Source organism: Lagopus leucura, unplaced genomic scaffold (genome assembly GCF_019238085.1).
Source record: "Lagopus leucura isolate 7727_CA_CO unplaced genomic scaffold, USGS_WTPT01 Super-Scaffold_741, whole genome shotgun sequence".
Classification (NCBI taxonomy): domain Eukaryota; kingdom Metazoa; phylum Chordata; class Aves; order Galliformes; family Phasianidae; genus Lagopus; species Lagopus leucura.
The window spans coordinates 6,748,580-6,760,997 of NW_024962256.1; the positions used below are offsets into that span (position 1 = coordinate 6,748,580).

Consider the following 12,418-nt stretch of genomic DNA (forward strand, 5'->3'; position numbering starts at 1 on the left):
CAGTCACTCAGGTTAGGTCAAAATACTTAAATTTAATCCTTCCACCCCAACCCCCCCCAGTGATGTACTTTGTTAGGGAGCTTTCAACTGAGGCCAGATCATCAAGGTGGTCTGCCTTGTAGTGCTGGAGCATCATTCTCCTGCACCCCCTGACAGAAGCTGAGGTTCCCCTCTGTAGCAACTGGACAGATCAACACAATGGGAAAGTCATTGCTACAGAGGTGTGATGACAGGACTAGCACACCAGAAAGGTGCTACAAGGGAAGGGAAGAAGATTGTTCACCCATATCAGAAGATTCTAGGTTCACATGAGAAAGCTTCACCAAGGAGGGATCTCCAGGAAGAGAACCTTCCCCAGTGGCAGTCAGCCCTTAAATGGGGTCTAAGAGAGGTGCAGCGAGGCTCCAGCCCTTCTGGTCATACAGCTGAATTGCCCTCACCTGTGCTCCCAGAGCTGACCAGGTCCTTTCCCCAGGTGCTCAATCAGTGGTTCAGGCTCAGACTCAACAGTTACCACCCACCGTCAGACATGGCTCAGCACCCAAGCCAAAGGCAGAGTATTTACATACCAATAAAGATTAGGTTCTCCGAACAACTTCTGTTAACAGGCACTGGAGCATAAAAATATTTTGTTGGGACCATATCACACCAACTGATGACATAAGAAGTAATGTCCTATTGGACAAAACTTCCTCTGCTACAGTTACTGGGAAATTTACTCCAGTACACATCTTCCCTGGTTGTCACTTTATCTGAAGTTTGTAAGCCAAAAAAATAAAAAATAAAAAATCATTTACCTAAACCCAGAATTCAAGTGCTGCAGTGCTACAAGCGCAGTACCCTCAGTGCTACTGTCTTGTACCATTACCTTGGAGACCAACAGGCAAATACCCATAGCTTTGCCATGAAAAAAATAACTTTCTACCAGAGAACACCTCAAGAAAAAGCTTCTGAAGGCAAGATCCCTGATTACCTACTAATTCTCCTCTTAGCTAGAGATGAAATTTTAAATATAACCTTCATTTCCTTTCACAAAAGTCATAATAGCTATAGATTGAGAATCTACCTTCAAATCCCACGTCTGAGAGCAGGATCCAAGTACTATTTCAGCTCTGCGACCATTACCCTGAGCCTCCTCCAGTGCCCAGCCGCCTTCTGGTGAGGCTCATTTTTCTATACCCAACTAATATCACAGTAAGTATTCCCACATTACCACCCTGTAATGCCATAACTTGATGGAAAGCACAGCAATGATAGCAGGGTAGCAAAGTACTAGGCTGCAGCAAGTAAGGACAAGCCCAAACACAGCAGCTGCAGACAAAGAAACATAGGGAAAAAAAAAATTTGCTTACCCTTAGAAGGCCTCAGGTACGCAGGGATCTCCAGCAAGATCCCCTCACCTCCCCTGCCAACCCTTAAATGAGGCTGGAAAGGGGTGGATCCTGGCTCCATCCGTTCCAGTCACTCAGCTGCACTGCATGCACCTGAGCCCCCCTGGGTTGGCCCTGCCTTTCCACCAGGTGTTCAATCACTGCTTCAAGTCACTACTTAGCATTTTTGCTACACACACCATCCCAGCAGAATAGATAAGGAAGTTTAGAACCCAAGCAGAGACCATTCCTCACGAGCAGTACTTCTTGGTTGCAGTCAGAAACTGTACCAGTCCTAAAGGTACTCAAACCAACATATTGTGAGCTCTACTGCATGATACCTGGTGCATTTCAAGATGTCAAAACACTTTTGGTTTTCTCTCAGCAGGAGCTGGGGGTTATGACAAGAGTAGAGATTTAAGTAGGTGGGTGTTTCTTTTACTATTCCATAGTTCCATAAAACAGTCCTTTCCCCAGGGCTGCCACAGTACACATGAAAGATATTTGTCTGTCACTCAGAGCATGATCTTTGTGTTACTGGTTATTCTGTTTTTAAACCTGAGGTCAAAAGACTATTGCTTGAAACCATTCATTTTACAAATACTTCCTCAATAACTGCTGAAAGACATCAAGGAAATACAACTATAGAAGAGACTAGCACTTATCTACGTGGATTCCCTTTTATGATTTGCATCAAAGTCCATCTTAAATATATATTGGCAATCCCCTACCATCACAATCATCATGAACTTTGATATTTCAACTTTCAAAATCAAGAACTGAAATTCATCTAAAAATATTTTAATGTAGCAAGTTTGGCTATAGAACCAGTGCAACATAGAGAGGACACCCATTGCATAACCAACTTTACTGCTTAATCTTAACAGAGTAAGCTACAGATGCAACGGATTTACCACAAGTTATTTGGGTAAATTAAATACTGCAGTTAGGATCATGCTGTTCATAGTTGCTGTGGCTTTACAGTACCAATGCTCAAGGTGGCTGAGTTAGTTTTACTGTAAAATGCAAGTTTACAGAGAAACAAATAATTTAGTATAGTATGCTGTACTCCGTTTCATGCTCAGTCACAATGATAAAGCCTTAGACAAACACGATTTCAGCATTGTGTTAATAATGCCAAAACACACAATTTTTAATGCCAAATTTACAACGTAATACAGTGATTAACAAACAGATTTCTCCTGTATGTTGGCCGAGTGAGAATGCTGCACAGGACTGAGAAGCATCCAAGCACTGCTTGTAGTGCGTATGAAGTGAACCACGCCGACAGGAATGCTTTCTGTTCTGAAGGAACTGCCGTGCTACAAGTTTGTGCCCCAAGCATAATGTGACATAAAATGTTAAAACTCTTGCCTCAAATGAAGCAAAAGCACTATGTTATTTACAAACCTAAACCAGTAAAAACATTTGAAGAACAGAAAAAGTTGTAATCAGATGACAGAGATGATAGAGCTCGCTTACTGTACGTACTACGTGAATGAGAATGAAGTTGTAAACAGATTTTAACCAGGTTAGGTTAACACATCTGCTCTGAATTTGAGTGCTGTCATTTCAGCAGAGTGATTTTTAAAGCTAAGGACACTACCAGAGGTTTTATTTTTGTTTAAAGCCAAAACTGATACAAATCAGGAAGCTGACGAATCTTTTTTTATTCCCTCCTAGCACTCATTAATTTCTCCACCACGTACCAGCAACAAATATACCTGATTCTGTTTAATGCTGCTTCAACTTAAGTGGCTGGTAGAAAGTTGAAACATGCTACAAGCATTTGAAAATCCCTCTTCAGCTTGGTTTGCTTTTCCACTGTTAGCTACAGGGTCTGACTGCTGGCATTGCTCTCTCTGGAAAACAAAACACTAATGCACTCATTTTTAATTTTAAAACTTCCTCATAATTAAATTTTCTTTGCATGCATGCAAAGCCATAGATAGGCGCAATCAGACTGTCAATCATGGTGTCAATCACAGTGTCCTTTTCCTCCTCCACTTTCTCCCCCCCTCCAAACTAAAGGTATTGCCAAAATGGTTGATGTGAAACTGATAACATTAAACTCACATGAAGTCTGGTTACAAAGCATAAAGAAAAACAAAGTTTATCCCTGCCGCACATATTATTATTAAATCTTTCTCTTGCGTTTCAGAATGAACACATGCAAGCATACAGGGGTTTCTGTCTTGTTTTTTTAAAAAACAGGAATAAGAGTTGTGCAAGACATAACTAAAAACTGTTTCATTTCAGAAAGATTTTATATTACCAACTCATTTACCTTTATAACTAAAAGTGATAAAAATAAATCCATAGTAATTAAAAAAAAAAACTTAGTCAAACTGCTCTTTCAAGTATGTTTTTCCCCTCAAAGGAATTACATCAGCCATGTATGGATAAAATCTCACGTCACAATCATTAGGATTCAGACCATAGGTCCTGACCTCCTAGAACTAGGCTCAGCTGGTCATCCTGCTGAGTCCACACAGGACTAGAAGCAGGTACACATGCAGGCGTTACACTACTTCTGAACTCCCTGATTCTGACTACATCCACCATCACACCCCCATCACATGCCTGCACCAGGAGAAATGGCACAGGAGGCACACAGTGATCATGGAAAGGTGGTATTCACTGATCGACCAGGTGCAAATCTGGTTTGTGCTGATGGAGATGTAGTTTACAGACCTACTACAGTGGAGAATTTCTCCATGATCCACTCTAAAAAATTTAGCCGTGGCAAACAATGTTTCCACATGACACAGCCTAAAATACATCATGGTATTTCCTTCAGTCTGGAATTCACATCTCAAACAACTGCAATTACAGAGGCCAATGAAGAGTTAGAGAGGGGTTCTACAAGAGTTGGTCCCAGCACTGAACACTAATACATACAAAAAATGAAAAGGGACAAACTTCTGAGTCATGATTAGTGATGGTAACACGTTCAACTTTTCTTCCTTCCTCTTTAAATTCACCTCCTACTGATGCAAGAGAAAAGTGCAACTTTGCAGCATGTTTGTTCACATCAAGTTTTTCCTTGAGAACACATTTTGCAGTAACAAAATATGGTCTATAAAGTTGCAAAGTGCACAAGCTGAAGGCACAGAGTACAAACATATAGGAAAGCAGAGTTCAAAATAAGAAAAAAACCTGGAATTTAAGACTCCCTGACAGAAGATACATTTATATGGGACCAACTCTTAAAAGGTGACGATTTTTACACTAACAAACAAATACTGCAAAATAATGAAAATTTATTCCTATTATTTAATCAAAAGCTCCAGAAAATACCTTGAAGTTTAAAAACTAATTCACTGACATGTTAACTAGTTTTAAGAACGTCCTTAATATTAAGAAAAGAGTGCAAAAAAGGTTCTTCCATTCTAATGTTTTTGGAAGCTGCTGATTTTGGCTGCCCATTCCCACTTCGAAAGGATTATTTTTCAAGGTGCGTTCCTCACAATAATCGTAGAGCATGAACTTGTTGAGAGACTAGACCAAGGAGATACGTCTTTCAAAGTCATCCCAATTGTAGCAGCAACTGACATTATATGAAGAAGAGAGTCCAAAGTTCTTCTTCGAGGCATAGTTCATGTCAGAGCTCAAGTATCATCAGTTGCCAAAGAAGGCTCCGGATATCACTTGCGCTCCTCCAGTGTCTGTTGTGGCTAGGAATAGAAGCTGATCCAGTATATTCACTATCTGTATCCCCTGGAGCTTGCACAAGCTGATGAGCCATCTGAAATCATAAAAATAAAGTTCAAGATATTCTCACATTAAGGTTCCATGTTAGGTTCTTTGCCCGCCTTCCCTAACCACCCTAAAAACAGCACTGCCTGCAAAACATTAACAGTGTAACCTGAAGATGATACACTAGATAAACACTCATGTATTTCAGTTTGTAATAAGCATTCATAATCATAGAATCATAATAGAACTGTATAACATTTTACAGTCGGAAAGGAAGCAAACATGCTCTGCTGAAAGGACATGAAGAATCTTAGTGGAGAGAATGCAATAAAACAGGCTGAGATTAACAGCAGCACCAGAAATAGATACTATTACCAAATTCCAGGGCTATTTAATGATAAGCAATCAGGACCCATACTTAAATCCTAATCTAGAATATATGGGACTAAATTATCTCCTGGCAAAATATTTACAAGATTGTTGGGCAATAAAGTCAACTCTCACTGAAGCCAAATAAAGCCATGACTATCACCTCTTAAGCTGCCTATAAAGCCTACTTACTAGTCTACTGTAAAAGGAAACAAGATTTGTTATAAAGTACAAACAGCACAGTTCAGAAGGTACAGAAATACACACAGGTAAATATCCCCTACTCTTATTTGTTGGGAGGAACTATACCCAGCTCAGTAATGTCATCAGAGTTGAAAATTCATACTTACTGTAAGATAACTCTTCTCCAGCTCTTTTCCGTGACTGGTCACCTCTAGAAAAGAGGAGCAAGAGAGGTATGTTTATTTGCCAAAATGAAAACAATAACAAAATACCTCAGCACAATCACTAACTACAAAAACACAGGAGTTACACAAAATGACTTCAGGATTTTCAGATTACTAAAATAAGTATTTAAAAAAAGTATTTTTTTTTTAATAAGTATTTAAAAAAAGCTAATTTTATTTACTTAATCAGTAAAAAATAGTTCAATTTCATAGTATTTTTTAACAAAATGTAGATAAATACCATGGTGCATATGAGCACTTTCCTCGAGTCACATATAAAGTTGCTTTCTTTAGTTCTAGAAGGTTTGGTTGAGAAATTTTAAAACTGAGAAATCTCCACCTATCAACCTAAGGCACTAAGGCATGCCTGGAAACCCAACAAACAGACTTTATGTCAGTCCAAGCTGACAGCACTCCCTCACCAAGGAGAATATTGCAGCAACTGCAGAGATCTACAAATGCAGATTGACATCATTCCTCCTTGAAAACTCAAAGCAATATTAGTACCCATGTAGGGAAAAAAACGAGGAAAAGAAAAACCTACAATCTCCCTCTAAACCTCCTTTTGTTCTTACGCACAGAAGCTCTTCAAAGCTGAAAAATCTTGCTGCTTTCCCAAGTTTTTTGTGATGATAGCCTTGCTGTTGAATCTGTTATATAAGGAGTAGAGACTGCAACATGTTTTCATCACAGTAGTTATAATTCCACACTTAAGTGCTGGAAACTGGTTGAAATTGGGAGTTCTAATAATACAAAGTGTTCTTCCTCTAAAACCAGTCCTAGGGTGATAGACTTGCTGAGTATACCTTGATTAAGGTCGTTCACAAGAGAAATGCCACTGAGTGATTGGTTTGTGTTCCCACTTTTTGCAGCAACAGCACGTAATGGTGCTGATCAACTTACAATTCCAACTGCAGCCTGGCAGGTCATTAACACTGCTCAAGACTCTTTGTTGTGCTGCATTCCTCAGTTTTTTGATGTAATTAGAGGAGAGCAAAGAACTCAGAACAGAACAGACTTGACATGCTCCTTCATTACAAAAAAAAAAAACAACCCTTAAATACATATATACACATACAGCTATACATAGGAATGTAACCAGCATATTACATCTTGAAATGCATTTCATGGCAAAATGCATTTCAAATATCAATGCAAAACATAATGAAGTAAATATATCAACTGTACTTTAGTTTTATCTCTTAATGATGACAGACTCTATGCCCCATTCATTCTTAGTAGAACACACCAACTCCCTGAAAATACAACACCATAAAGAATACTTTGCAGAACACTTTCAGACTTAATGCTGTCAGTTATGCCACTACAAAGTTGTATTTTGCACTTTTTATTTATTAAATTGAAAGCAAGCTATGCCAAAAGAGCAATTGCACCAAAGCACGGGCTAGTGCAATTTTGTAAACTCATCATTGCCCCTTACGTGGCCAATATCCTTTCTGACCTCCACCAAACCAGTTTGATAGAAAGCATAAAGCAACTGGCACAGCTCAGACTGAACAAGAAGAAAAAATTTCCACTGTTTCATCTACTGTTTCACCCCTCCACCTCAGCTCAAGGCTCAGAAGGGAAATTCTCATTTAAAATAAATACCTTAGTTGTATAAATAGCTCTGGAAGCGGAATAAGGAGAAGTCATTAAATGACATTTTCAGGAACACCATGGAAAAAAACACCAGCTAAGAGAAAATAAATGACCAACATAAAAGCCTGAAAAAGAACATGATTGTGCACTGGAAGTACAATCAAAGGACAAGGGGACACGAACAACAACTAGTCTACTTCAAGAAAATGCTTTCAGATTTCCAATCTTCTGGCTATGGCTCCCATCTGCAGCGTTGGTAGCCCTCAAAACACGTGCAAGTTTAGGCTGTATTTTAGGTACTGAGTTTTGGAGGTTCTTTATTAACTCTTGAATTAATCCTCCAGTAGTTTTACTTGTATTCACCTTTACTGTCCATCACAATTACTACAGAAGACTAGCAATCGTTACCTAGTAAACCCATTCTGCATAAGTTCTCTTTGAAGTTTCTGGTCTTGAGCAGCATACTCCTGAAGCTCAGATTCTACAGCAGGGGGTAGAATGTTCGGGATGAATTTAGAAAATAAAGCAGGTGCCATCTGTACCCATTCTGTAAGAAGGAAAACAACAACAAAATATATGGATGAGATCATTTGTGAAATTCTACTCTTTAGAAGTTACCGGCAGATATTCTATGGATTTTTGTCATATCTGAAATAACTTCTAGTACTTTGAATTTAAAAAACCCAAAACCTTAGAATAAATATTCACATGCTTGCAAGTAGATGGTAGGATTTTTTTGTGTGTCAACCGTATGATCAAAACAAGATTCAGTTCTTGTTGCATCTCTCAAAGACTACAGCATCTTTTACCCAGCTCTTCCTACCCAGCTGTGCAGAGGAAATTTCACAACTTGTAGGTACAGCCATACAGATGTAAGACAACTGTTCAAAATCTGATGAGGCCCGTGATACCGCCCAAACTAGCCTGAGAAGTTAACAGGCAAGACAGAAATCAACTGAAATGGATAGTAAGGAAATCACAAGCTCAACATCTATCATATTAAGTGCAATACAACAGAACCACATGGGACTGCTTTAAAAATAAGTCACTTTTACACTTATATACTTTTCTGTGGTACTGAGCAGTTTACTGAAATTATGCTCTTCATTTTTAAAATGTTACAATAATCCTGTTGTCATAAAGGTAAATCTTGCTTACTAAAAGTGATTTATCCATGTATTTTGTAAATGGAGGGTCCACTATGTTTCTGGTCTGTATAAATACTGAACACTGCACTACAGAATTAGGGGCTTTTCTGTAAGATATTCCTATCCAGAGTTCTATACAGATATAGTTATTGTTGCATAAGATGACTGTGATGGAGTCGGGGACTAATTTAAGGCCCTGCATAAAACAATACCATTCAAATAATGGCTTCAGAGAAGAAACTGTCATTCTTTTTACATCAAAGATCTGACCTTTTGAAAAGCTGCTGTCAGTAACTCATCATTTCAATGCATCACCTTCAAAACCTCTGTGATAATCAAGTAAAAAAAAAAACTTCTTTATTGTTACAGAATGCAAGAAAAAGATCTTCCTACAGGCTTCAGAGCAGAGTGTTTGTTGCTGTGTTATTTGGGTTAACAAAAAAAAACAAAACAAAAAAAACACCACAAAACTTTAGTACCCAGGTGGTTACCATTTCACTTTGTGCAGGACACAGAGACGGGCAGCAAGAACCACTGGGTCCTTGGACTCCTTACACAGTGTAACTAAGCATTATGACTGACAGAACACAACACACGTGCATGGTAAAAAAGACAGAAGACAGTTAGCAGCAACATATGTATTTAGTGAAATATATCAGAACAACAGTATTGAGAGACTGAAGCATTTCTCTTTTTACCTGGTCTTAGTGTATACAGGCCTTTCACAATATTTGCCATGGTTGATGGAGTTATTTGAAAGGGTGTTGACTGAGCTTCCAAAAGTAAAGCTGAAATAAAATGAAGAGAAGTATAATTACCCATCTTCCTAATTTAAAAAGCAGGGTTTTACTCACATACTTCAGTCTGAAAGAAATACAGCAACTGCGTCCTTTTTGTTATCAGATGTCCTCAAAGGAAACAGCCACCTATTTGAACTTAGTTCTTATTAAAACTTCATTTTTCCTGTAGAAGCATTCAGCTCAAATCATGTAAGATGAAAACGTGAAAACTTACTTTTCACCCCTTTTCAGAGAGGCAGTGGGAGCTGTGAGGTAAAAACAAGCAAGCAACGGCTTGAAGTAGTCTGATGCACAAGTAAACAATTATTAGAAGTACTCTCACCAGTGCGGTAAACACCTGCAGTCACCAATCCTCCCTTTGTATTATTTAGCATCTTGCTCATCAAACTGAAGCTGGATTGAAAGTGAATGAATGAAACAGTGCAGAAAAAAACTGTAGAGATTGAGTCATTTGTTTTGTTTTTTTTTTAAAAAAAAGCATTTCTATTTCATTCTTGATACCTATGCCCTGTAGTAAACATTGCAATAATTGCACCTTTTTCTAAGGGAAATAACTGTCAGTAGCAGATATGCATTGCTTATGCAATGCTAGCCAGACCTTCAGCCTGCACTGTGCTTTCTTCGAGGTTTGTACTTACATCTGAATTATAAAAACCACGCAAAAAAAAGATCACTATGGTTTAAACCAGCTGCTGTCTCTGTTTTTACACCTCTATGAAGTAACCGAATAGTACACAAACCCTTGCAGAGGAGAAACGACTGTTACAGCTCTACCTAAAGGGCATGTCTCCTGCACCTACACACTACAGTCACTGGTTTTCAAACATCTTTGCTTCTTCAGTTCCAACTTCTGTACCTATCACTATAGTACTTATTATAAGAAGAAAAACCTGCAGTATTACATTCTGCTCAATCTTTAAGTGGCTCACTAAAGGGACAGATTAATGAAGCTTTTTTCCTAACCTCTCATTCCAAGTAATCAAACTGTTATAGTTGTGTAAAATAAATTCATCTATCTTAAAAGTGCTTGCTCCTTTCAGCTGAAGGCTTGAGGTGGTGACAGCATGTGATTTGTTTTATAATGCCATATTTACAGCCCATTTCCTACTCTTTAGTCTCCTGACAGCCAAGAAAGGTTGTTATATTAAAAAGAGGCTAATGCTCTATAAGGAATATCTGTAGATAGATAGCCATGGAAAATCCATGCAGTGTGTATGGGCAGCTTGTGCAGTGTAACCTGCAGGTGGCCATTGCCTCTTGTCCTGCCCTGGGCACGACTGACAAGAGTCTGGCTCCTTCATTGCACCCTCTCAGACAGAGGGGTAAAGCCATGACCCAGGCCACGCTATTTCCAAAACCTGGATACCAATATCTTAAGGAGAACAACACAACTGTAAGAACAGATATTTCCAGAGTGATTTCCATAAGAATGCATAAAACTCCAAATGCTTCCAGATAGGCTGAAAATCTCAATGCAGGTTTACAGACAAGAATTTAAGTACATCAACAATGGGGTTCTTTGCACAGAAACTCACCTTGCAATGGAACCTAACCACTTCTTATTCAAAACTTTCACTCCTGTGAACCTTACATCCTAAGAAAACTACTTAAACCTAACAGAAACAGCTGTGCCAGTCACACCAAAAATGCTATGCTGTTATTTTACAATACTGACCTTAGAAAAAAAATCTCCAGATACGAAGACTTTCACTCCTGCTTTTTGGAGCAGTTAAAGAGAATCCAAAACACTGGAGCTGCAAGGGCTCCTTCAACCCTTGACAGTGGCACAGCTGCCCAGAGAAGTGGGATTCTCCATCCCTGGAGGTGCTCAAGGCCAGGTTGGATGGGGCCCTGGGCAGCTGATCTGGTGGGACGGAACCAGCTCACAGCACCAGGTTGGAGCTCAATGGTCTTTAAGGTCCCTTCCAACCTAAACCAACCTGTGATTCTATGACCCAGTGCCAGGAGGTGGCATGCACACAGAGCAGGGCGAGGCAAAGCCTTGGGTGAGTGACAGCAGTAATGACTCCATGATACCATCTGACCACCTCCGCAGCACCTTTGAACTAATACTGCATCTTACAGACTAAGTAACCAACATGTAAAGAAGTTAATTAACCTGCAAACAGTCTTGAAAAATGACTCGCAGCAGAATCAAAGAAGTGGAGTGTGGGTTCCCATGATGAAATGCTTTGAGTACAGGGAGAGATATGAGATGCTTTGGAACACCGCTAACCTGAGGGAAGCCAATACCCGTAAGGGCCTTGGGATTTTTGTCACTGATCCCACAGCCCTTCATGTACTCCACAGTGACCAAGTTTCTCCACCACTCATAGCAGTGCTCACACAGCCTGTTCCTTAACAAAGGTTCAAGTTACCTTGTAATTACAAGGGGCACCCGGGGCAAGACCAAGGACCCAAGGATTAAATGAGTAGTAGATGATACATTGCAAGTTCATACTTAACTGTATGCAGTTCAAGATTTACTTACAGAAAGCTAAGTTAACCACTCAGAAAAAAAATCTCTATGTCCTTCAACATTACTTCAAAATACTAATTTTGCTTGGCAGATGTAATTTTTCTAGTAAAACAGTGCGGCTTTGTATGTTAGCTCACAAGATCTTTAGAACTTCCACTAATAAGATACTCTAATGAATCATGCTTAAGTCTGGCTTAGGTAGACGTGTTCGAAGTTGTAATTGCTCAACAGTGCTCTAAAAATTATAAATTCTTAACAGGAACAGAACTGAGTGCCTAACTAAGCTACAAAATAAGTATATTAATGAGGTTCTTACTCCATCATGCAAAGTATACTATTTAGTACTTAAATTTAGTAATGTATACAATATTTACAGTACACTGCAGAAATAGAAACAGATATTCCCACAGAGTTAGAGCCCTCCCACTGCTCTAAGTGAGAAATCAGGGAGAAATACAGAGACGCAGAGCAACAGAAAGGAGTTACTCCCAATGCAGTTTAAACAAAGCTTACTAGCAGAGGCTTACCTGGCACTTTTGCCCTT

At 39.1% G+C, this 12,418-nt stretch overlaps 1 protein-coding gene across 1 annotated transcript in view; it reads right to left on the reverse strand.

Moving 5' to 3' along the window:
- Positions 1-2,155: 2,155 nt before the first annotated feature.
- CACUL1 (CDK2 associated cullin domain 1) overlaps positions 2,156-12,418 on the reverse strand; it is a 38,582-nt gene continuing 28,319 nt past the window's right edge. The window contains exons 6-9 of the mRNA XM_042863754.1: positions 9,294-9,383; positions 7,856-7,994; positions 5,789-5,832; positions 2,156-5,118 (exon numbers count right to left, since the gene is read on the reverse strand). Of these exons, the coding sequence (XP_042719688.1) occupies positions 5,078-5,118; positions 5,789-5,832; positions 7,856-7,994; positions 9,294-9,383 (314 nt within the window). The 3' untranslated portion in view covers positions 2,156-5,077. The remainder of the gene's footprint in view (positions 5,119-5,788; positions 5,833-7,855; positions 7,995-9,293; positions 9,384-12,418) is intronic.